This window comes from Rhea americana, unplaced genomic scaffold (genome assembly GCF_003343005.1).
Source record: "Rhea americana isolate MKP2758 unplaced genomic scaffold, rheAme1 scaffold_154, whole genome shotgun sequence".
NCBI classification, from domain to species: Eukaryota; Metazoa; Chordata; class Aves; order Rheiformes; family Rheidae; genus Rhea; species Rhea americana.
The window spans coordinates 1,582,118-1,605,024 of record NW_028185639.1 but is presented as its reverse complement, the minus strand read 5'-3'; the positions used below and the strand labels follow the sequence as shown (position 1 = coordinate 1,605,024).

The following is a 22,907-nucleotide window of genomic DNA, read 5'->3' as shown; positions in this document are numbered from 1 at the left end:
TTCAAGGCAACCCAAAATCTGGCCCTGAAATCAGACAGTTCTGGTGGAGCTCTCCATGGTGAAAGGGCTGGAGCTCACAAGTTCATTACGTTGCCATGTGAAAGACAGTCATAGCATTAGTGTCTGCCTGCCTTTGCCCTGGGGGTACCTGCTGGGCGTGCTGAATGAGCTCCATTCTTTCGCGCAGTATCTGGGCATCCCGCTCTCGGAGTTCACTCATAACCTGACGTTTCCACTGCTCTACAGCGCTCTTCAGTTTGTCTTTCTCCTCTTCTGAAAGAAGTTCGGAAATTTTGGCTCCAGCTTCTTGCTGCAGGGCATCATAGAGCATGGCTTCTAATTCCAGAATTTGCTAATCAAAAACAATATAAGGCTGTCAGCTTAACCTTTTCTCTGGTCAGTCGAGGATTTTGTGAGGAATTGAAGATCCTACCACGAACAGTGGGACTCTAGAGAAAGTGACAGAGGGGTTGTGTGCTGCACCTCCTCCTGCACAGGGCAGTAGGGAAAAACAATCCACAGGGAAAAGGCTTCAAGCCACTTTTACGCTGTCAGGGCTCTGAACACTACCAGCAACTGGAACAGCCTGCTAATCCCACAGTCTGCTAGTCAAAACCTATACAGGTGTCAACTTCTCCTTTTCTGGAGATGCTGAGATGGCCATGGGGAGAAAAGAAAGACAGAGAAAAGGGCTTGTAAAAGACTCATTTCTGAAATGAGTTGCAGTTATCTTTTACGTTTGTTGATCATTCTCTCAGTTCACCTTTGCCATCTATTCTGTCATCAGAGGCAGAAAACAGCACCACTTCATGCTCTTGTCAGAAAAGAGTGGCTCCTTGTTGTACAGTTACCAGTGTCTTGCACCAGCTAGTTTAAGAAGTCTTAAGAGTTCCCAGCACTTCCTCTGGGAGATTTCTAAGATCCGAGAAGCCTCATTTTCAGGAAAAAACCCTCTGGTAGCTAGTCAATGTTCCTGTGTTCTCAGGTTGCACCCACTGTGCATGCTTATCTTTTACTTTGCTACTTTAGAGAAGTTCTCTCACACACACTCATGGATATGCCCTGCAGATTTATTGAGACCAGTATGGAAATACAAGGGCTTAGAAACAGGACTGAAAAAAATTCCACARGATCACCGAACCGGGTACCCTCCTACGGCATGCCACCTTGCCAGATAGTATCTTCTATTTCAAAGGCCAAGATAAATGATGTTYCCCTCACATAGGCCAAAAACAAGTTGGATCTTTGTCAGCAAACTTGACAGAGAGCAAGAGACAAAACAGTAAGCGATGCCCCCTTTGCACAGACTTTCCTAAGATGGTAACGTGTCYTGTAGAGCTCTCTGTGCCTGCAGAAGACCATGACTGCAATTGTATGTCTGAACCTCTGGACAACCTGTGTGAAAAGGCCATAGATGACTTTTACAATAGTTTGGCTCAATTCAGAATCGGTATCAACAGATTTCTCCATTTGAGGTTCTTGACTTTTTACTAACTGATTTAGCAGACTCAGGGAAAGAAGTGCTGACTTTGTAAGAATAATAAAGGATAGTACAACACATCAGGACTTACAGATATTGGTGAAGCTTGAAGGACAATAACCACGTTGTCTCTGCTGCAATGACGGCTGAAACTATGGACAAAATTCTGCCCCTCCAAGTCAGATATCAAAAGAAGATTCTGCATTCACTTTTCAAATAATGCTAGTGTTCTTGCTAAACTTAACTGTGTAACAAAATGCCATTATTTCAAACATGTTACTATTGAGTAACAAGCCTTGATTGTTGAAGTAACGAGCTTGTTACTATTGAGTAGCAAGCCTAGTAAACTAGCCTTGATTATACCTCTCTAATTATGGTGACTTATTAGGAAAAAAAGAGTAGGGAGATTCACTATTGTTAAAGTATCAGTAGTCACTGTGCTAGCCAAATATTTTTCATAGTAAAATCCTTGGTCAGGAACAAAACAGAGTGAAAAACTGACAAAAACTTACCAATCATAGCTGCTAATGTTGTTGGTTGTAAAAAGAGGAGGGAAGATTAGTGGGTCTTCATCTTGAGGAGTACAGAGGGAAACTTGGAAGTTAAACTTCTATTATTAAAAAGTGCTTTTGCTCTTAGCATTTCTAGAAATAATAAAGCCTTCTTTCTGTATTTATRTTACATATTTGCATGTATGAGTAAAGTCCATTGCTCTGCCTGAGGATATTTGCATGATATATTTAGGAATACAGGAAAATGCAAATAATCTTCAGCTAATTCTAAATGTACTATCACACAATTCATTGCACTCATTCGTTCTCAGTGAGCAGCAAAATAAGGTGCAACTATTTGCTCTTAGATCTTGTAGTAAATATGACCTCCTAGAACTGACTGTGCAAGGAAGTGGGAAGTGAAAGAGCAAGAAGCTGTAAGCCACAGCAATGCCACAGAAGTCCCTTTCAAGCAAATCAACGTCCACAGCTTAGTGACTGAGCTGGGCTGCAAAGTCCATTACATAAGAAGGAGTTTCAAGCATCACCATATGATTTTCCCCACTACATTACTGTTCCCATTTTCAGAGTATTCAGATTTATGAATCTATTTCAATATGCTTGCAAAATACAGGCGACTGATGCACGGACCACTGCTGTAAGGACTTATTTTTGAAGATGAATCCTAGAGGCTCACTCTTCAGCTGCACCAAGCTGATTCTTAGACAAACTTAGGGCTGCAGTAGCAGCACTAGCTCTACAACTATCTCMATTTTTCTTTTAACAGGAAGAGTTTACTATGCTCTCAAGGTACTGCAAGATACTTTGGTTGAAATGAATTGCAGCATCTACCAAATATCTAACAGAAAGCTGCAAGCCTCATCACCACTACCCTTCCGTCCGGCCAAAATGCCTGCACCAGATTTACTCACTGAGCGCAGCCAGCCTGCTCCTGGGTCTATATGTGATATTCTGCCTCAGCAGTGAAGCTGCAGGAAGAGGGTCTGAGGTACAAGTCCCGTGTGCGCTGTGTGTAGCTGGATAACTAGGATGAGTTCGTATCCATGCTCTGTGCCTTTTGGGTTGTATTAGGACTGTGCCTACAGGTATGGTGGGGCTTATATATCTTCCAGGGAGTCTACTGTGCATGCGCAAGCTGAGCACTCGGCAAAATCAGAGTCTTAAAAATAATCAGTAAAGGACCAGAAAGAATATTGTGTAAACTCTCCCAAACGCTTACGCATCCAAGCTGATGCTAGGTATTCAGAAAAGAGGTATAAAAATCTATTGCTTCCCCAGAAAGTGTAACCATGATCAAAATATAAAAAAGAATGAAGCAAACTTATATGAAAATRTGATGCTAGGTATTCAAAAAAGAGGTATAAAAATCTATTGCTTCCCAGAAAGTGTAACCATGATCAAAATATAAAAAAAAAATGAAGCAAACTTATATGAAAATATATGTGTTTGTTTCTTTCATCAGTATACGTAAAACTTTTTTCTATAAATTGAAGAAAGTCAATCAGCTGATGACTAAAGAGTTGGTTGCAATGGGTCAGCATTAGCTAACATGCTAGTTGAACATGACCTAAAAACAGTTTCATTTCTAATTTACAAAGTGATGTTAATATCTTCACCTGTTTTTAGTTGGAGATGCCTTAATCTAAGATCTAAGGTAAAAATCTCTATTCTGGAAGGAAAACCGAAATTACTAAAAACATCATTTTCTTATCAGTTGTGAACTAGATCRTCTGCTAAATTAAATGGCATGTTTAATAAATTCATAGCTAAATCTTAATCCTGCAAGGACTGTGCAAACACAAGCAACTCCATCCATACTGAACTCATTATTAGATCAGGACATAAATGATTTGTTTAAAATTCAATGCATTTAGACCTTAAATCCCTTCATAAGCAACACTGTCAAGAGCAGGGAGCTTTTCTCCTGACAACAAATTAAACATATTACATGAGGCAATTTAATCAAGAYGGCATAAAACAAGACTGATTTTTCTTACCTTATGAGCTTGATCCAAGGACTGTTTCCGGAAGTCAAGTTCATCATCCAGGTAACCCTTCTGCTTACTAAAGAGTTCCTAAGGACACAATGAAAATTAAGTTAGTGCAATGACTGGCAACGAAATGACCGTTCTTTWTGTCATCTGCCATTCCTTTGCCTTCCTGTCATCATTCAATACCTTTTCGTTCTCAAGATCTAGCATCTTCTGCTGCAGTGCGGCTTCGGTCACTTCTATCTGCTGTAGCCACTGCAGACACAAACAGACAGGCGCCTCACTTTAGGAGATGCCATCATATACTTCAACTATTAATTTTAATGCAATAAATAAAGCAAAAAATCAAATCTATTACGTATTTTATTCTATACAAATTGGTGATGGAAAAGAAGCATTATTTCAAAGCCTACCCATTCTAACCTTTTAACATTTTGCTAATTAAGCAATATTTTAAAATAAACAATGTCTGTCCATACAATCTGAATGAGACCTTTATCTTGACAGAAACTAGTTGAAGTATAATTCCACACAAAGAATCATGGCATTTGGTGAAAAAAATATTCTTTACATTACCAGTGTTTTCAAGTGAACTACTCTGAGAAGGCCACATGCTTTTATGATGTAAGTTAACTTACAAGCAACGCAATCGTTATTACCTTTTCAGCCAACGTGAGAACTGTCCTTGCTTGTATGACAACTACTTGCTCTTCATTGGTCAGATTCTGCACCAAAAGCAGAATATAATTACAACAAATCCCAGTGTCTTATTATCAGTCCACTACTTGGGCCACTGCTGTATTAAATAAACATGAAATTAAATATATTTGAGGAACAACAAACCAATGCAAATAAAATCAATATTCTGATGCAATGTTGTTGCAAAACCAGCTGGAACTGTTAATGCTGAACTGTGATCATATACCTGATTAATTCTTTTAAAACTTTGACAGCTACCAAAAAACCCAAAAAAGTGTAGACATTGGATCCTTTCTTCTCCCAATAGAGAATAAACATATAGTTGTGCAAGACAAGATCAAACCTAACAGGGTGTGCTACTCAGAAAAGAGATGCAATRGTAAGTTGCCTGTGTTTCATTCTATGTGCAACAGGTTAATATACAATCCTTACCTTGCTCTGCCAAAAGTCATGATTCTGGAAAATTCATTAAGATGTGAGTTTTTCAATTCATGTTTTTTTTAAAATTAAAATACTCACATCATGTAGTGGTTGGTTATTGTTTGCAGTCTTCAATTATTAAAATTACATTTGAGAACCATAGCTTAACTGTCAGTTACCAGTTGCTCTGAAATGATTGGAAATGCTCCCAYGACCCACCTGATGTGTTTCATCAAATGGTCGCCAAAGAGACCACTTTTGCTGCTGCTGCTTAGTTGATATTGCCGAAGGTGCTGACACTATAAATTATAAACTAGSGGTTACTTCTTGAGCAGCTCTCAGACTGTTTGGCCATGAAACATCTACAGATTGTAAGGCCTCTCATCCCAGACCAAGGACTCACTGTGGACTTGTATGAAGTGAAGATCATACTTCAGYGAGCCAAAGTCTTAGAGCTAGATGCTGACACACAAGGAATATTGCAAAAACTGAATTTTTATGAAATTTCAGCCCTCTGGATAGAAGTATTTGGATATCCATTATGATACAACCTTTTTTTCGTTGATGTCCCATCCTTGCTTCTGCAAGAATTGCACTATTTTGGGATATATTTGAAAGCACTAAAGGAAGTGAATGCTTCTAGTTTGGGAGAGGTTTTTTTTTCCAATCCAGACAACCAATTGCAGGTCAATAATGTCATATAAAAGAGGATGGGCCCATCTCCATCAGTTATCTTTCCAAGAACGGACATTAGGAAATTGATAAGCAGTGTGATTATGGTGAACTTTAATTTTCTGTACAAGGCTGGGAACAGTGAGGGGCAGGATGGCAGGAGACATTTTCCAAGGACCTTAAAGACAAATGTAAACAATTGTCTCTTGCATAAGTGTAAGTATTTTTTTTTCCTGAAAACAGGTAACATCATATTAAAAATAAACCACTCACACAGAATATTAATGGTTGTCTTTCTTGTTTTATCAGTTATTATCTCAGTTGATATCCCCTGTCTGCACAACCAAGGGGCAGAATCCGCCTTYAGAGGCTGAGTCTATGACACAGTTAAGCATAAGAATTAAGCATAGAATTCTATGATTCTATGTCATAGCAAGAAAAATACAGATGAGAACTATAGCTGGGAACTAACAATTGTTGCTCATTTGCAAGTTAATTTTTGTACATAAAAAGGGAAATAAAATAGGAAGGAATAGAAAAGGCATTGACTAGAGATGGCTAGAGTTTTTYTTAGTGTGAATAAAAGCAAATAAGCTAAGAGCAAAGGCAATAAGAAACGTGAGGAAAGCTAACGCTTTCTATTCCCCTTCATGTCCAAGTTGCCTGTTTAGGACCCTACCTCAAAACACTTTGCGTGGGACTAACCTGACTTGAATAATTCTATGGGAGATGACACCACTGCAGGTGTTAATAGAGTCATCCTGCTACACGAGTGTGGTTTTTCTTTTCACTTTTTTTTGTTGTAACTCTTTCTGTTTAATATMCTCATTAATATCTAAGATTTACGGTGTTAGATGAAACTAAATGCACAGCTATTAAAATGTAGCAGCAAAGGCAATGCAGAGTGAGCAAATAAGCAGACATACATGAACAGTTGCCAGGAAAAAAAAAGAAAAATCAAAATGCCAAAAATTTTCCGAATTATTGACAATTTAAAAGCAATTTTAAAACATTAAGATATTCTGTGACACATCTAAGAAGGCTGTTAACAAAAAACTTAAAAAGCTGCAAAACACTTAGCTTGCAGCCCAGTATTTTGCTCACAACGAAGACAAGTCATGCAATAGAAAACCAATAATGCTTTACTACATTAACAGAAGGACAAATATTCACCAAAGCATGCACAATTTATTAAAGGAACATACACTTACGGCGTTATCCCCTAAAATGTCCAATTTTTTCATCAGCTCTGCTACTTGTATATCCTAAGAAGAGAGAAAACCAAGAGTTTGATCAGAGAGTTTGATTTTTTTTAGACAAAGGAAAATAAGAAACGAGAATCCCTTACTGTAACACCTTCTGCCTCGCAGTAAACTTGGAGAGGGCTTTTCCCCTCTGTAAAAGGAATGTGATGGAAGTTGATAGCAGGTGATCTTCTTTCTCTCTCCTGAAATCAAAATAATTATGCTTGATTACTCACCACTGTAAGTTACAAATTTCAACTTCACAAAGACCCAGATAAACATTATCTCAAAAGCGCCTATTACACACAAATACATCGGAAATGTCACAAACCGGCCTTATGTCTTGCAGAGAGAATGGAGCACCTTTGGTCCACATCAGCTGGTTTCCAAGGGTTGTCAGATTCTGTTTATACAATTAATAGTATAAAAATGTAGAAAAGGTAGCAGTCTAGGCCATAGGATTCCCTCTCTGCAGTTTTAGTAAGAGGTAGGATAGAGTAGGATGATTTTGGCAATGAAAATAAAAAGTTTATGGTTATTTTCTGATATGTTCCATTTGATTTTCTCTCTCCCCCCCCCTTTTTAAGAACAGATGGAATATAGTAAAAAGTGCATCTGTATCATGAAGCAATCTTCTGGCTCTGAAAACTGCTTATGTAGTAAAACAGTCAGAATAACCTATCAAGAATACCAGTATGGATCCYTGCTTTTTTTTAATTTTGCTATCACTTTGAATCAAATGCTTTAGGCAGGTTCAGTGAAATGCTGATCTTTAGAATACACTTTGAGGAACTCCAAGATCCTTGTTGCGTTCTGGTTTTAGATAGCAGAGCACAGAGCGGCTGAAAAGGACAGTAATTTTAACATTTGCTCACTTCAAGCTCTAATATTCTGAACTCCAGGAGCTCATTTTGATCTTTGACATCCTGGACATCGTGTTTTAAACGAGCTTCCTCAGCTTCCATTTGTTTTATCTGTAAAATAAAGTAATATGTGTTAACACTTTTTTCACAATTTCACTTGAGATCTGATTCTGGATTCTGCAAACCTGTGTGTATYCAGCTTTAGTCCTTCCTAAAAGAACATTATTCTGCTCCAGGCATGTCAGAGRGGACTGATCAGCTAGGATCTTTGCCAAGCCAGTTTTTCACGTTATTTTAAGATGACTTCCTGAAAAAGGTATTATTTAAGGCTGCCRCTCTGCCACTGGCCATCCTCATTGCAGGGACACTACACAGGCCGTGCAGAGCTCGGGGCCCATTTCCTAGAGCCGTGGCCTCTAAAAAGCAGCTTTTTCTGGTGAGTTTATAAAGATCGAGTTATTACATGTGAATTACTTCCAGTCCAGCTGTGTGAAATAGGTTAGAATTTAAAATACCACACCTTGTGCATTCCTTAAACAACAATTATTTGAATAATACAAATAGAAACGTTCAACACCTTTTCTACAAGTTCTTGATTTCTTCTGTACAGCGCTTGCTTCTCCTCAATCCACTTCATGTCCTTGAAAAACAAACCAACAATATTATATTTGAGGCTGGCACACAGTAATATAGTACAAGCACAATAATACACAATAATATAATACACAATATAATAAATATTGTATTTATTATTTATATAATATTTATCTAAAAATAATACAATAACACACAATAATATAATGCAAGCACACAGCAAATGTTTCATTAAATCATGCTTACAGAGAGGACATATGGGATAATATTGCATAGGAAACTGGACTTTCATTATTTCCTATCATATGAAAGCTTGACTCTTCAATCTTATCGTAATGAAGTTTGCAGAATGTAGGTGGAGTATAAGCACTCCAAGATTTACAATATTTCAGATAAAAAAAATGTGTCTAATTATTGAGTTATTGAATTCAATTACTACCGAACTTCATTTACACTGAAAACAATAACATATTTCCCAAGATTAAATAAAATAAACCTTATTTTTAAAGTAATTATTTATTTTGTTGGATATAAAAAACCCTCATAAAACAGTTGGATCTTTATCAGTAAAGTAATGCTAAGCAGTTAAGCTGGAAAGCTAAWGATGAAATGATTTGGCATTATTTTAAAATAAGTTCTTAAAAAACACTTTTTTGGGGGGGGGGGGGCAGGGCTGGATAAGTAAGACACAAGCTAGAAACAGCCTGGCAACATTTCTTGGATTTTCACCTTGGAAAATGAATATTTGCAGTCTGCAATATTTCATTCTCCAGGCTAGTCAAGGTCTAACRTAGCTACTTCTTTACCACCTCTGGATGCTAGTGTGCAAGGTGTTTTAAACTCTGTACCCCTCCAGCATGGGGTGTATTCACCTTCTAACAATTTTGCATCGTCTCACTGTCAGGGTGTTTATTGGTGGCACCAGCACAGATTTGGGCTGAGAATTTCCTGTCTCCAGGAGAGCCCAAGACTCTGCTACAAGAATCAGAGCCGTCCCAGCTCTGCAAGCATGAAGAAAAGCTGGAAATAGCAGAAACCCACATTACCCAACTGTAAACCTTAACAAATCAAAGCCAGAATTAAACAYTTTAATAATGCCTAATGGCATGAAATAGGCAGAGTTCAACAGACATTTGGCTGAACGTGATGTGCTTTAATGATGTAAGCTAAATTTCCCAGACTGCTATTGCATAGATTATACAATTACATTTCAAATTTCTCTTTTTGGTAAGAAAGATTAAGATGATTTGATAGCTTATTGCAGGAACATACCGTACAACGAACTGTGTAAACAGCTGAACTGAACACTTCAGTTATCCTTAGCGCAAGAATTTATTCTGARTTTAAAGAAAGCATTTAGAGCAAAGGCTTTCACATTGTAAGAAGCAACCTTTTGCTAAAAATTACCCAGCCTACACCACGTATTTCCTCCTCTGCTTAAAATGTTTGTTTCTATTTAACACCCGCTTTTCTCTTCCAAAGCAAAAACAAAGCAAAAACTTGTGGAGGCACAAGGAAAGCTACAAGCACGATGACCCACGGATCTGKTTTTCTAGGGGTACACAATAAGAGAGCAGAGGGCAATTAAAACTAGTGACAGTTAGGGGAGAGATGCAGATGCATTAATTGATTAATTGATGCAGAGGCTTAGATTTGTTAAGTGCAGGAGAGCAAACTGAGCCTATGCGCTCAGTGATCTGTTCACTTATCTATAAATATGTGTTAAAACAAAAATGCACAGTTCTAAAAATAAATGTGTGCTTGCAACCTCATTGATTAGCATGCAGCACATGTCCACCATGTCATTTTCTCCTCTCGACCTTCAATACTAAAGATTTCAGCCACTTTTCATTCAGGCAGAACGTATAGATTCCTTAGCCCAAGTAAGAGCTGCAGTCTTCAGACTGAGACTAACAGGCAGGGCTTTGCTTTGAGGCTTCAAGCAGTGATAAGGAACGTGCATGCAAACTCAGTTCCTCTCTGGTTGTGCAGAGAAATTCGGTGTTCTATAGATGTATTTATTTTGACTTCACAGCTATACACTGATCTAATTCAGGCACTCCTTGATCAACTAACTTATGCCTTCCTTGACTATTATATCCGAGCATCTCAGAATCTCTAATGCATTTATTGTCTATTGTTATCTTCATTATTCTGAAGCAAGTGAGGCATTAAGATTCATATCAGAAAAGATATATAGAGCTTTAATTGTTGTTGATTTCAGTGTGAGTTAGTACACAAACACTGATGAGGATTTGGGGGCTGATATTTAAGATACTAAAGTATGCAAGTTTGAAGAGCGGGCTTTTCAAAAGCACTTGGATGCCTAACTCYTCTTGACATCAACTAGACCGTATGCATTAAATGCTTTCTTCTGAATTAACTAACACATCTATTGAAACATTACCCAGGAGATTACATTAACACCTCCTAAAWCAGAAGTACAGTGATGAAGAGGAGCAGGACCTGACAGGATGCACCCACAAGTGCTGAGAGAGTTGGCCGACGTCACTGCGAGGCCACTCTCAATTATCTTTGACAGGTCATGGTGATCAGCAGAGGTTCCCAAGGACAGGAAGAAAGCAAATGCCATTCCCTATCTTCAAGAAGGGGAACAAGGAGGATCCAGGGAACTACAGCCCACTTATCACCATCTCAATCCTTGGTAAGCTGATGGAGCAACTAGTCCTGGATACTACTTCCAGACATGGGAAGGTAATCCCATGGCAGATAATCAGGAGCAGTCAGCATCCATTTATGAAAGGGAAATCATGCTTACCCAATCACATGGCCTTCTATAATGAGTTGACTGCCTTGATGGACAAGGGGAGAGCAGTGGATATTTAGTCTGATTCTAGCAAGGCTTTTGACACTGTCTGCTATAACATCTTCATATACAAACTRATGAGATACGGGCTAGCTAAGCGGTCAGTGAGGTGAACCGAAAACTAGCTGCACAGCCAGTGCAGTGCTGAGAGGGTTGTGATCAGTGGCATGAAATCCAGCTGCAGGTCAGTCACTAGTGATATCTCCCAGGGGTTGATACTGGGGCCAACRCTGTTCAACATCTTTATTAACGACCTGCAGGAAGTTTGCAGACGATACAAAACTAGGAGTAGCTGATACACCGATGGGTGTGCTGATGCGCAGAGGGACTTCAGAAAGTTGGAGAAATGGTCAGAGAGGAATCTTGTGAAGTTCAAAGGGAAGTGCAGGGTCCTGTCCCTGGAGAGGAATAACCCCAGCCACCAGGACAGGATGGGGGCTGGCCACCTGGAGAGCAGCTTGGCAGAGAAAAACCTGGCATCCTTGTGGACACCAAAGTGAACATAAGCCAGCAACATATCCTCATGGCAAAGAAGACAGCAGCATCCTGGGCTGCATTAGGAAGAGCATTGACAGTAGGGTGAGGAAGGTGATACTTTCCCTTTATTCAGCACCAGTGAGGCCACATCTGGAGTACTGTGCTGGGCTCCCCAGTACAGGAGAGATATAGACCTAGTGAATCAAGTCCAGTGAAGGCCACAAAGATGACCAAGGGACTGGGGCATCTCTCATATGAGGAGATGCTGAGAGAGCTGGGACTGTTCAGCCTCTGAGAAGAGAAGGCTCAGGAGGATCTCAGCAGTGTGTACAAATATCTGAAGGGAGGGTGTAAAGAAGATGGGGCCAGACTGTTCTCRGTGGTGCACAGTGACAGGACAAGAGGCACAAACTGAARCACAGGAAATTGCATCCRAACATAAGAAAAGATTATCGTGAGGGCGACTGAGCACTGGAACAGATTTCCCAGAGAGGTTGTGGAATCTCCAGCCTAGGAGATATTCAGATCCCAACTAGATGTGGCCCTGAGCAACCTGCTCCAGCTGACCCTGGTTGAGCAGGGTCTAGGTGATCTCCAGAGGTCCCTGCCAACCTCAGTTGCTCTGTGGTTTTGTGATTCTGCAAGGGCAGTTCACTCATCTACTGTACACATTGACAAGCAGTTGTAATTGCTCCTTTAGTATATCTGTTTTGCAGTTAGTACGAAACAGCTATCAAAAACTAGCATCAGAATTATTCTACAGAAATATAAACACTTAGTTGCCACTATGATCTTCAGTATTATACAACAGCAGGTACACTCTTTTTTTAGAAACAAATCCACACATTATGGCTGTTTCCAGAACAAGACTGGAGAACGAACAGTAGGTTGTCAGCATACGTTACCTGACCCTGCTCAGCAAGTGCCTTTTCCAGGTCTTCTATCTGAGCCTGGGATCTATGTATTTCTGCTTGGAGCTGCTCACGTGTCTGTAGGAGATGAGAAAAGAATACATCAAACTTTCTCTGAAAAGCTAATACAGAAATGCAGATGATATTTTATATACATCAGATACTTGTAACAAATGATTTTTAAAGCTCTTTGGCAGAGTTAATTTGCAGCCAAGCACAGTATCAGTCAGCCACAGAGAGAAACGTATAAGATGGGGTAATTTTAAGATTTAAGTTAAGATTAAAATCAACAGCATCCTATTAAGTAGATATTAGGATAGTAGAAGATGAATTGCTTCTTACAGCTGAATATGACAGTCTTTCCTGTTTTAGAACAGTATGTTTAAAAAAAGCTGATGAAATAGAAAGATCCATTTCTCCACGGAAAAAAGCAAAAAACCACAACTGTGACAGGATTATGGGCACATCCATTTATCCTTAACACTTTTTTATCCTTTCTTTCTGGACAATGAATTTAATAATAATTAAGCATTTTATACATGGAATATGGTTTTATGGAATACTTTCTTTCTTCATACTAGCACTCTGTTTAGGTTAGAATAATCTATAAACTTTCAGAGCAAAAGAATTCTGGACAAGAGAGAAATTTGGAGACTGTAACAAACAACTGAAAAATCAAAAAAGACCAAATTCAGTTCCTCCTTCATTTTCCTTCCAAGGACTGTATTCATGACACAGTGATGTCTCCACTAAAAAGATAAAAATAGAGCAGGGGCTACAGCCTGTAACTCTAAACTTTAATGATGAAGCCATATCCTCTAGGAGGAACAGAGAGCCCTGAGTCAGCAAAACCAGATCTCTTCAGTCTGGAATTTAAGGAAAGTTGTGTACACAAAAGCAGTACACTATAGTATTTCTCCAGGTCTTCTGCTTCCCTTACAACAGCAGAAAAATCTCAGCTAAGATACAATGAAAATTCTTTATGTCTTCAGCCTCAGCTTTAAAAAAGTGTCTTCTGAGCACAGTGACTCTGAAGGAGAAGCTCAGAAGGAGCTTACCTGGCCTATATTGCTGAATAATAAAGAAAACATCTCAGAAAGAAACATATTTTTTTCTTATTATCTTCCCCAAATACAGTCCTAAGAATTTTTTTTCCAGTTTTTGTACCCACCAAGCACTTAGCTAAGTAGTGCCAAACCATTTATTTGCGATTTACCTCACTTTTTTATGGTGAAAATCATCTTATTTGTTTGCATTATTTATATTGCTTATTCTTTTTGTTTTACTATGGAGAAAAGTAAAATTGAGTCATTTTTGTTAGACATTTCCTGTTTTATGATGATGTTCTTTACATGAGCAATTCCTAACACTTCCCATCCTCCCGGGAAAAATTATTTTAAAAGAAATTTAGCATTCAGAAGGAGGGAGATGATATATTTCTGGGTGGAGAGGTAACCAGGAGACAAGGGATGCTGCCAAACTAACCAGAGGTACTCACCAGTGGAGATGGTGGTGAAATTACCAGCTTTGAATTTATCAATGGGGAAAGCAAAGGACAAGTTATATAGCTAAGCCAGGAAAGGTAAAATACTATTTTAACGATGGAATTCTGTTGGAGAAATATGGCCGTTTGTTTCATACTTCGCTGGAGCCAGGAACTGCCTTTGCCTGGGAAGTCAGTGCGTGAGGGGCACTTCTGGATGCGACACTGTTCCTCAGGGTGTGCGCAGCCAGGGCAGCTCAGCTGCCGAGGGGAGGCACTGTCTGAACCGCTCCGGGYAAGAAGCTGTCCAAATCCCTTCCTAATTGGATCTCCGAGCAGGTTTATTTCTCCCTACTGACTATAAGGAAAAATAAAGGAATCTYTCAGAGCAGACAGGGTGGACCAGACTAGCTGATGTGAATGTCACCTTACATTGCCATCGTCACCCACACCTGCATTTAGCGTTCCTGGTCAGCATATTTACCAAACATTTGCAAAGCCAAATTAAAACCTTCTAGATTCTCTTCTCCTCTTAGACTTCAAATTGTTTGCCCCAAACAGACTTTGTCCTTAATTTATTGTATTCAGCACTGCATTCTTTGTCCCAAGCAGTTAATATGCTACAGTAACACCTCCTGACTCCCTAAAACATACAACAAACTTAAATGTAATGTTTTATACTAGATAATCAAGTGCTACACTAGATGGCTGAAGTTACATGGGCTATCCGAGGCAGATTAGACACTTTGCAACCTGATTAAGGAAATGAATCTCTAAACTACAAGCTTTCTAAGCATTTTATGAGGAACCATGYAATCTCACAGAATCCAGAAGGATTTAAATAGCAGACTTTACATATTTAAAGCTATCCATACTAGATTTTTSTATAGAAAGGAAGTTTACTTTAAGGATTTTCCTTAAAAGTTTCTTCAGCAAACCAGCACTTCCTTGCAGGAGACTGGACATCTAGCTGGCTTTGGAGATAAAGCACACGCTGGCAGCCACAGTGGCCAAGTGGACCTGCACCGCACTCACTACGGGCAACGCGCTGGAGGGACAACGTCACYGAGTTTATCGACAGGCTTCTCCAAGCTCTCCAGTGAGAAACTACTAAGGATGAATACAAAAGACAGAGGAAGGCAGGGAAGAGTGTCATCCTGAAAGACTCTGAATTTGTTGCTAGCTGATGTCCAGACTGTAACAGCTCAAAGTCTTGTGGTTCATCTGCATTATATCTTCAGTTGTGATTGGAAAGTAATCTTCACCTCCTTTCCTAAACTGTYTGTGACACAATCTTGTGTCCACCTTTTCTATCAGTATATCTAGATTGCAGAGACCTTTAAAATCTGAAAACAACCTGAGCAAGAAAAGTTAGAAAACTGTATAAAATCACAATCCTTTATTTTCACGTAATATAAGCCATTTAGACCTTAACTTCTCGTTCTGCATCCAATGTTCCTCCGACCTGTTCTTGCAATAGGGCGTATGCTCGTTGCAAAGCCTGGTATTCCATCGTCAGCTGCCGAAATCTCAGCTCCGTTTCTTCCTTGGCCATACCCTGGTATCAATAAAACAAGTATTAATTGTACCAGCTGGCTGTTTCCCCCTGCAATGAAAGTCATAGGAGTTAAGGGTGTCTGTTTTCTTTAARAAGTGCAAAAATTAACATTACTTTTAAAACGCAATTTCAGAGGCACAGTGCCTCTGTGCTCGCAYATCATTTCTCTCTTGTCATGCACTTACCTCAATGAAATGCAAGAATAACAAAAAGAAAGCTTTTTTTTTTTTTCCTTTGGAAAGATGCAGAACTTGCCATCCATGTATCACACTAACTGTTGAATCAGCCTCTATTACTGTAGAGTCATCACATTTAACGGGGAAAATTTCTTGAAAAAACAAGTTTCCAATCTGTGGAAAAAGGCCAAGTCTAGTTGTCTTGCTAAGACATCCAAATACTAATCTAGACTTAAAACTTGTAGGAATGGTGACATCAACATGAAAAGGGCTCTTCATCTGCCTTACTTTCCTTGCAATATCCAAAATCAAATGGTTTCATGTGATATTGACTGGAATATTTCATTCAACATAAAATTAAATAATTCTGCTGGCTGCATGCATGAACTTCATGTTATCTGAGCAGGGAAAAAAAGATTTCCACGCATAAATGAAAAATAAATAAATCCATATGATATATATTAAAAAATTCAGATTATCTGTAGTGCAGTACAATCCACGAAACAGATTAAATAGCAGTTCAGAAATCAGAGCCATCATATCCTAAAAAGATTGCAAACCATTATTAGGAAGCTTTTTAAAAAAAAAACACACAAGTTTTTTGTTAAATCCAGAAACAAGCTACGGTACACTAATGTGGCATACATTCAGGAGGAACGTATTTGTAGGAAAACCCTGCGAAACACAGGAAATATTTCTGTACTTAGGTCAAGATGACAAATGAAAGAACTTGAACCCAAACTACACATATGCTCCAACCTTCAATAAAACTCAATATGGGTAGTACTTCTTATGGTCAACAAACTCATCAGTCTTTGACTTCTGACTTATAAGCATATCCTACATCTAATTCTCTTAAGGCAAAATATTTCTGGCTTTGCCAAAAGCTATGAAATTGCTGAAAACTTGATGCACAGAACATTAATCAACATTCACAGCATTAAATTTAATATCAATGTTTAATTTTTCAGTTGGTGGTGCCAGATGCATGGTATAAGAGACCAGGAATATTATTAAAAATTCAGAGCTGGGTTTAAAACACACAGAKAAGTAGTCAAATATTATCACACACGTTCGATGATTACCTCTTCCAAGTCATCCTCAGGCGTGCAAGGGGTCTGATCTGTTCGGTCGGTCTGATACGAGATAGAAGACCCATCAGACTCCAAGGAAGTTTCTTCATCATAGCCAAAAAACGTCTCTGCAACCGGCTTGTGATCAAAGGATAAAATGGGTAAGTGCAGCTGAACCATGCGAAGTGTCTTACAGGATAGTTAACTGGACCATCCTGATAATTTGTGGGGAAGTAGCAAAGATTCGGGAAACGTTTCTAAACTCTGTGCCTTTCTAGGTTTTGAATATGCATACACACCTTGAGGTGAAGCTGAATTCACCTCAATCCAAATTACTATTTTTTTCTTTCTTCTGTGTAATTTGTCTTAGATAGAGATAGGAATTCTTCGTTAAAATGACTTTCCTTTATTCTGTTGCCATTACCATAATGTCCTTTCTGTCATTATAATTTTCACAGAAAAAAGTTAGAWTTTGAAGTACTCTATTTGAAAAATCTGTTGAAGTTACTTATTACAGCAATATTGTTACTATTTAAAGAAATCCATTTTTTTTCCACTCAAAGCTRCTTTCTGTTTAATGCTAATGGTAGTAAGGAAGTATTTATTTTTAAATGCTTGAGAGTCAAAGAAGACATTATGAACCCATTTTTTAAACAGATTTTTTAAAATGGTGATTTACCAAACATTTCTGGATTTTGGCTTTGTTTCAAATGGCAGTGGATAATTTTCAAAGGAGTAAAAAAACCAACTCTCCTTCAACAGTATTTCTGTSTGTAGACACTAACACATAACTGGCCACTTGGAATTTCTCTGGTGCTCATTTGCTACACAATAGGTGTTCAGAATTTGATTTCACATCAATCATAATGTGTTATTTATAGATTCAGTAATTCCACCACTGCTTTAATTCTTCATACATAGAGCCAGCTTATTGTCAGTTCCATGACTTTACACGTCCTGATGTCATTGGCAGAATGATAATATAAACATTACCATAGCAATCATTCATTAACTAACATTTTCTTTTTCCCCAAGCTCTAACTATTCTGCAGCTGCTGACTGTAACCAACAATTTCCACATGTCACTGAAGTTCATAATGAATTATTTACAAGCTACATATTTTTCAAGCAGTGCCATTAGAAGATAGTTTAGTGATGAGTTAATTAAAAAAAAATCTGTCTTGCCTTAAACAATCGCGCTATCGAGGTCCCATGGGATGCTGAAAGTGTTTGGGGTAGATGCAGAACATTTGAATGCTAATAACATCCAATGTAAACAGCTCCCTGTCTATTGCAAGGGGATTAAATGTCATTAATGGATAATCTTGATTCAAAGCCTCAAATCGAAGGGGAAATGTTTGAGAGGCAGTGATTCGCCTGTACCACATCACTAAACTAAGCTGTACCAGTTTTTTTTTTTCTTTAAAGTATCAGAATATTCTGTCTATGAATGTCCTCAGACAACTTGACCCAGATGCAAGATTAATGGCCCAAAGTTTCAAAAGCCATTTCTAATTTTGCATACTCTACTGTGGGTGCCAGCTGACGGTGCTCAAGGGTTTCTGTTTCGAAGCCAGCGAGGCTAACACTTCACCTGCGCTTGGTTTTGAGGCGCTCACCCTCTCTAGTGAAGACAGCATGTTCATCAGCACATTACAATTGGAGTGTTTTTCTTTACCTTAGGAATTCTTGTCATTTTTCTCCTTTGCTTCCTATATCTTAACAGCTTATCACGTTCCTGAAAGAATCAGACACATTAGCTATTTTCAGGAATCTATTATTTAAATTATCTATGTTAGCATTTGTAATAAAATTTGTGAAAAAAAAATATAGTAATGTCAGTGCTGGCCACTCCCCATAATCTCTGGTTCCATGCTGCTGGTGCTCAAACAGCTTCTAAGTCTGCAACAGACTAGTGGCAATTGCTTGGGTATATACACGAAAATCAAAACAGCAAAACACAACTGATTATAATTAATACCACATACTGACAACATAAGCCTCATTTTACAGCTGCTCTGTGAACAAGCATCCTCATTTAAATCTATGCTGCTGTTCTCTGATAGATGGCCTGTTCTGGCAGGATTCAGAAGCAAAGACTGAATTCTCGCTTCAACYGTCTGTGCAGCTTCTATCACTGTCATCTGCAACGTGCACACACACCACTTGTGCCAAGCTGTACAAAAATTTGAAGCTGTCTGAACTCAGCACTTTAAAAAAAGACCACTCTTGGCTGACTTCTCACAGGATCCACAGATTCTCAATATCTCTGAAAAGGGGGCTGAACATTCATTGCACCCAGCAAATGCTTCTATGCAGTGGAAATTAGGACACTCTTCACAGAGTTATTTGTTGTTTTTTTTACAATACTGAAAAAAACCTCAGCTGGACTGCTGGGTTTATTCTGAATTGACAGCACAGGCAAACTCTACAATTAAAGAGACGGTGAATTTCTAAAACAAAAATTCCTGTGATCTCCTGGCTTATTCACTTGTTAAAGGGTGAGCGAGGCACTGTGGGATGCATCACTAATGTGCCACTWATGGCAGCCCAGTGAAGTCAGCACCCCAAACTAGTGTTCTCATGTTCCTCAAGAGCAGCACGCCTTCCGCGGAGACCATGAGCTCCYCGCTAGCGCTCGCCTGGCCACGCTGACTGTAGCCTCCACAGACATCCTGGCTTTCCCCTCCACTATCAAAGCTTCTTCTCTGATGAAGAACCCCTGCTGATGGAGCCTTTCATAAAATCTACACTGATAAAAATACTGGGCTAACCTGCTCTCTGAATATAAAGAAAGTAATAMTAAATATCATTATATTTTACACGGTTTTCATGAACAGCAATTTAAAGTGTGCAAAAATGAATAGGAAGTTAACTTCATACTTTACTTACTATGACACTCTTCACATAGCCAGCAGTTTCCAGGGTCTAATAAAAAAATGGAATAAAATAATGTCAGTAAGTGTWAATCCATATAAAAAAGTATTTTCTTGAAGAAATCTTAAGAAACATTATTATTCCAGTATATGGATTTCATTCTTTCCTTTTTAGCTGTAATCAAAAACACCCACATGAATCATTGCATTTACTCTTTCCAAAGGCTGAGAATGTGCCCACAAAGAGTGGAGAAGAACGCTCCAGAGCATGTGGWTAGCATCCTGCGGTGTGGCGTTACAAAGCTTTAACGGGACAAGAATACATGTGGAAACGTATGCCACTTACTTAGCATAGTAATCCCCTTCTCTCACGGAGCTTGTGATCTTTCCATGCCAAGATTAAACCACGAAAACACTCACTTTATGGACTACGTACTTCCCATCCTTGTAAAAATTCCTCAGTGTAATTCTTGGTGGAAGTGTCCTCATATTCCCAGAACGGGAAAAGCTTAACCTTGCTGTAATCTGGGCAGCACCTTTGATGTGCATCATCATGGAGGTAACACATGCCAAGGATGGGCAGTTTTCCTGTTCCCACCAAAATCTTCCTAGAACTGGGAACAGTGTGAAAGACAAGGCGTATTTTGGAGGGGAGGGAGTTTGGTATGGGAGCTGCCAGTAATACCCCCAGGGTTTTGTAGCTTTGCTGCGGCATGGACATACCTACACATGCAGGTGGGTGTGAGGGTCTGCTGACATTAGCTAGCAGCCCAYGGACCAGCACAGCTCCATATCTACCCATAGGATGCAGCTCTGTGAAGTTGTACTTTGTGGCTCAAGAACCCTAAATTCAGCTGATGCCCTTGAARGTGACTTTGGATATTTGTGAGATTTCTAACAATATCCAGGCCTCACTTCACTAATAATGAGAAGGAGGAAAATAATAAGCACTTTTTTCTCTTTAAAGTCTTGGCATCTTTCTACTACCGCAGACTACGCCAGTTTTCCTCAAGTACACCCATGCTTAGGTTTCCTATTCTTTTGCTATGACCGTAGTCAACTTCTCATAAGAAAGGTATGAGGTAAGAGAAGTTGGAAAGGAACTCTCCATCTTACCTTGAAGAGTTCATCAATGACATTTTGCTGTTCGATAACTTGCAGTCTCAGGGATTCAACTTCTCTTTCTTCTTGGCTGTGGTCAAGGTCATTTAAAGAGCTTGGTCTCCTTATTGTTCCAGCTCTTTGCCTCTAAAAGAAACCCACGTGGCAAAAAARAGGAAACAATTACAAGTTGTTGGCAAAGGATATGTTGTACATAATCCTTCCCTTTCACAACCGGTGAGTTATCTAATYGAGTTGCTGTACTAGCTATGATCTGGCTCTCTCCTTTACTAAGCGATAAATCCAGGTTACAAAGAAGGGAAGTGTTCTTGCTCCTCCGACTGCAGCCATCAGCAGCAAGACGTGCCAGCATGCAGAGCTGTCACACGCCGTCTGCCAGCCTGCCAAAGGCAGATGATAGCATCAGCTTCCAGCAACACCTTCTCCTTTGCTCTGCCAAAAGCCTTACGGCTTTATGTTGCTGGAGGAGGAATGCACAGAGCAGGGCTCAACATCACTTCCTTCTGGATCGCTTTCAGAGGCAGGGAGTGCAGCACTTAGCAAATGATCTGCATTCTCCCACGGTCCTGTAGTTTCACAAGCACATAGCCAGCAGCTGTTACCCACTCCCAGTACTCAATTTTAAACAAGGGAACTGAGTCACAAGTGTATTTTTCCCAATCATTACAAGGTGCTAAATGTCACATGTCTTTGGTAATAAAATGTCATACAAACACAGGTGGCAAATGTCATACAAATGCCAAAGTGAGGTAGCTCGTGTTCACCCTGTAGCTGTGAATGGGAYGGAGCAGCGAGTGTGATCCCACCACAAACCATTCCGTGGGCRCTGCAGGAGAGTGCAGCAAACTCCAGTAAAGTGGAAGCGCTTTGCAAGTTTGTAACAMTATTTTTGTCAAATGTCTGACTTCAACAACTCTGCAAATACTAAACCACATTTTCTCCCTGGAACRTACAGTGACAGCCTAGAGACTTACCATTGCTATGTTTTCTTGCGTTACAAATTTTAATTTATTTTCCAGTCGACGTACGGCATGTGACAAATCTTCATTCTTCCTACTGAGACGTTTATTTTTGTCCAAGAGGGGCTTATACTGACTTTCGGCTTCTCTAAGACGTTTTAACTGAAACATTAAGAAAGAATGAACACCTCCAGGGCTGCTCTTATTTATCAAGTATATTAATCGTTTTCTTTAACTAGCACACTAGCAGTACATTCTCTTAACACAACACACAGGTCTTGTGTCCATTGGCACTGTTTGTGCCTCAGCTGTTCCCTTACTTTCCAGCCTCGTGAGCACCAGAGATGAAGCCCCTCTGTGCCTTCCCGCGTGCAAATTCAGGCCTCGGACTCATTCCTGCTACTGGCTCAAATGGTAAGTTTAGACGCTATGACTGAGTTTCTCTATGTTTATAGAAGATTATTAGTAAGAAGCAAAGAAACTTTGAAGAGTTTTTCTAATACTAGAACTTGTCAAACATTCCTAGTAGAGTCCATTGGGAAGCAGATGGCTCCTCTGTCATAAGACACACAGTCATCTATGGGAAAAACATACCTCTTGGGGAATATATTTACTAAAAACAAAAAAAAAAAACAAAAAAAACCCCCAAAACTATAAATAAATTCCAGCCAATTTCATCTAAAAATTCATTGCTTTGTAAGCAAATATTAGGTAGATAGTTTAACACGGCTTATTACCAAAAACAGAACATAAAGAGGAGCCAAATATCTATACATACATTCCTAGCAATTCTCATTTAATATGCATGCTACAAGTAGTGCCAAGTCATAGCCCCGAACCGCTAGTCTAATATCCACCTTAAATCTCGTCTAGCTGGAGTTGTCCTATGTGCTGATCTACTTTCCTAGYTCAGTTCTGCAAAGGGTGTGCTGTGGCCAGCAGCATGGATGCCACAAGATATCAAATGTTT

General features: G+C 39.2%; 1 protein-coding gene across 1 annotated transcript in view; it reads right to left on the bottom strand.

The window, feature by feature from the left end:
- The window catches only part of JAKMIP3 (Janus kinase and microtubule interacting protein 3), a 47,952-nt gene that overhangs the window by 1,624 nt on the left and 23,421 nt on the right, over nt 1-22,907 (bottom strand). The window contains exons 5-19 of the mRNA XM_085299778.1: nt 21,953-22,099; nt 20,973-21,104; nt 19,873-19,908; nt 18,659-18,718; nt 16,993-17,118; nt 15,603-15,731; nt 12,685-12,768; nt 8,459-8,521; nt 7,894-7,992; nt 7,123-7,221; nt 6,980-7,039; nt 4,643-4,708; nt 4,170-4,238; nt 3,990-4,067; nt 149-352 (exon numbers count right to left, since the gene is read on the bottom strand). Coding sequence (XP_085155904.1) covers nt 149-352; nt 3,990-4,067; nt 4,170-4,238; nt 4,643-4,708; nt 6,980-7,039; nt 7,123-7,221; nt 7,894-7,992; nt 8,459-8,521; nt 12,685-12,768; nt 15,603-15,731; nt 16,993-17,118; nt 18,659-18,718; nt 19,873-19,908; nt 20,973-21,104; nt 21,953-22,099 — 1,452 coding nt within the window. The remainder of the gene's footprint in view (nt 1-148; nt 353-3,989; nt 4,068-4,169; nt 4,239-4,642; nt 4,709-6,979; nt 7,040-7,122; nt 7,222-7,893; nt 7,993-8,458; nt 8,522-12,684; nt 12,769-15,602; nt 15,732-16,992; nt 17,119-18,658; nt 18,719-19,872; nt 19,909-20,972; nt 21,105-21,952; nt 22,100-22,907) is intronic.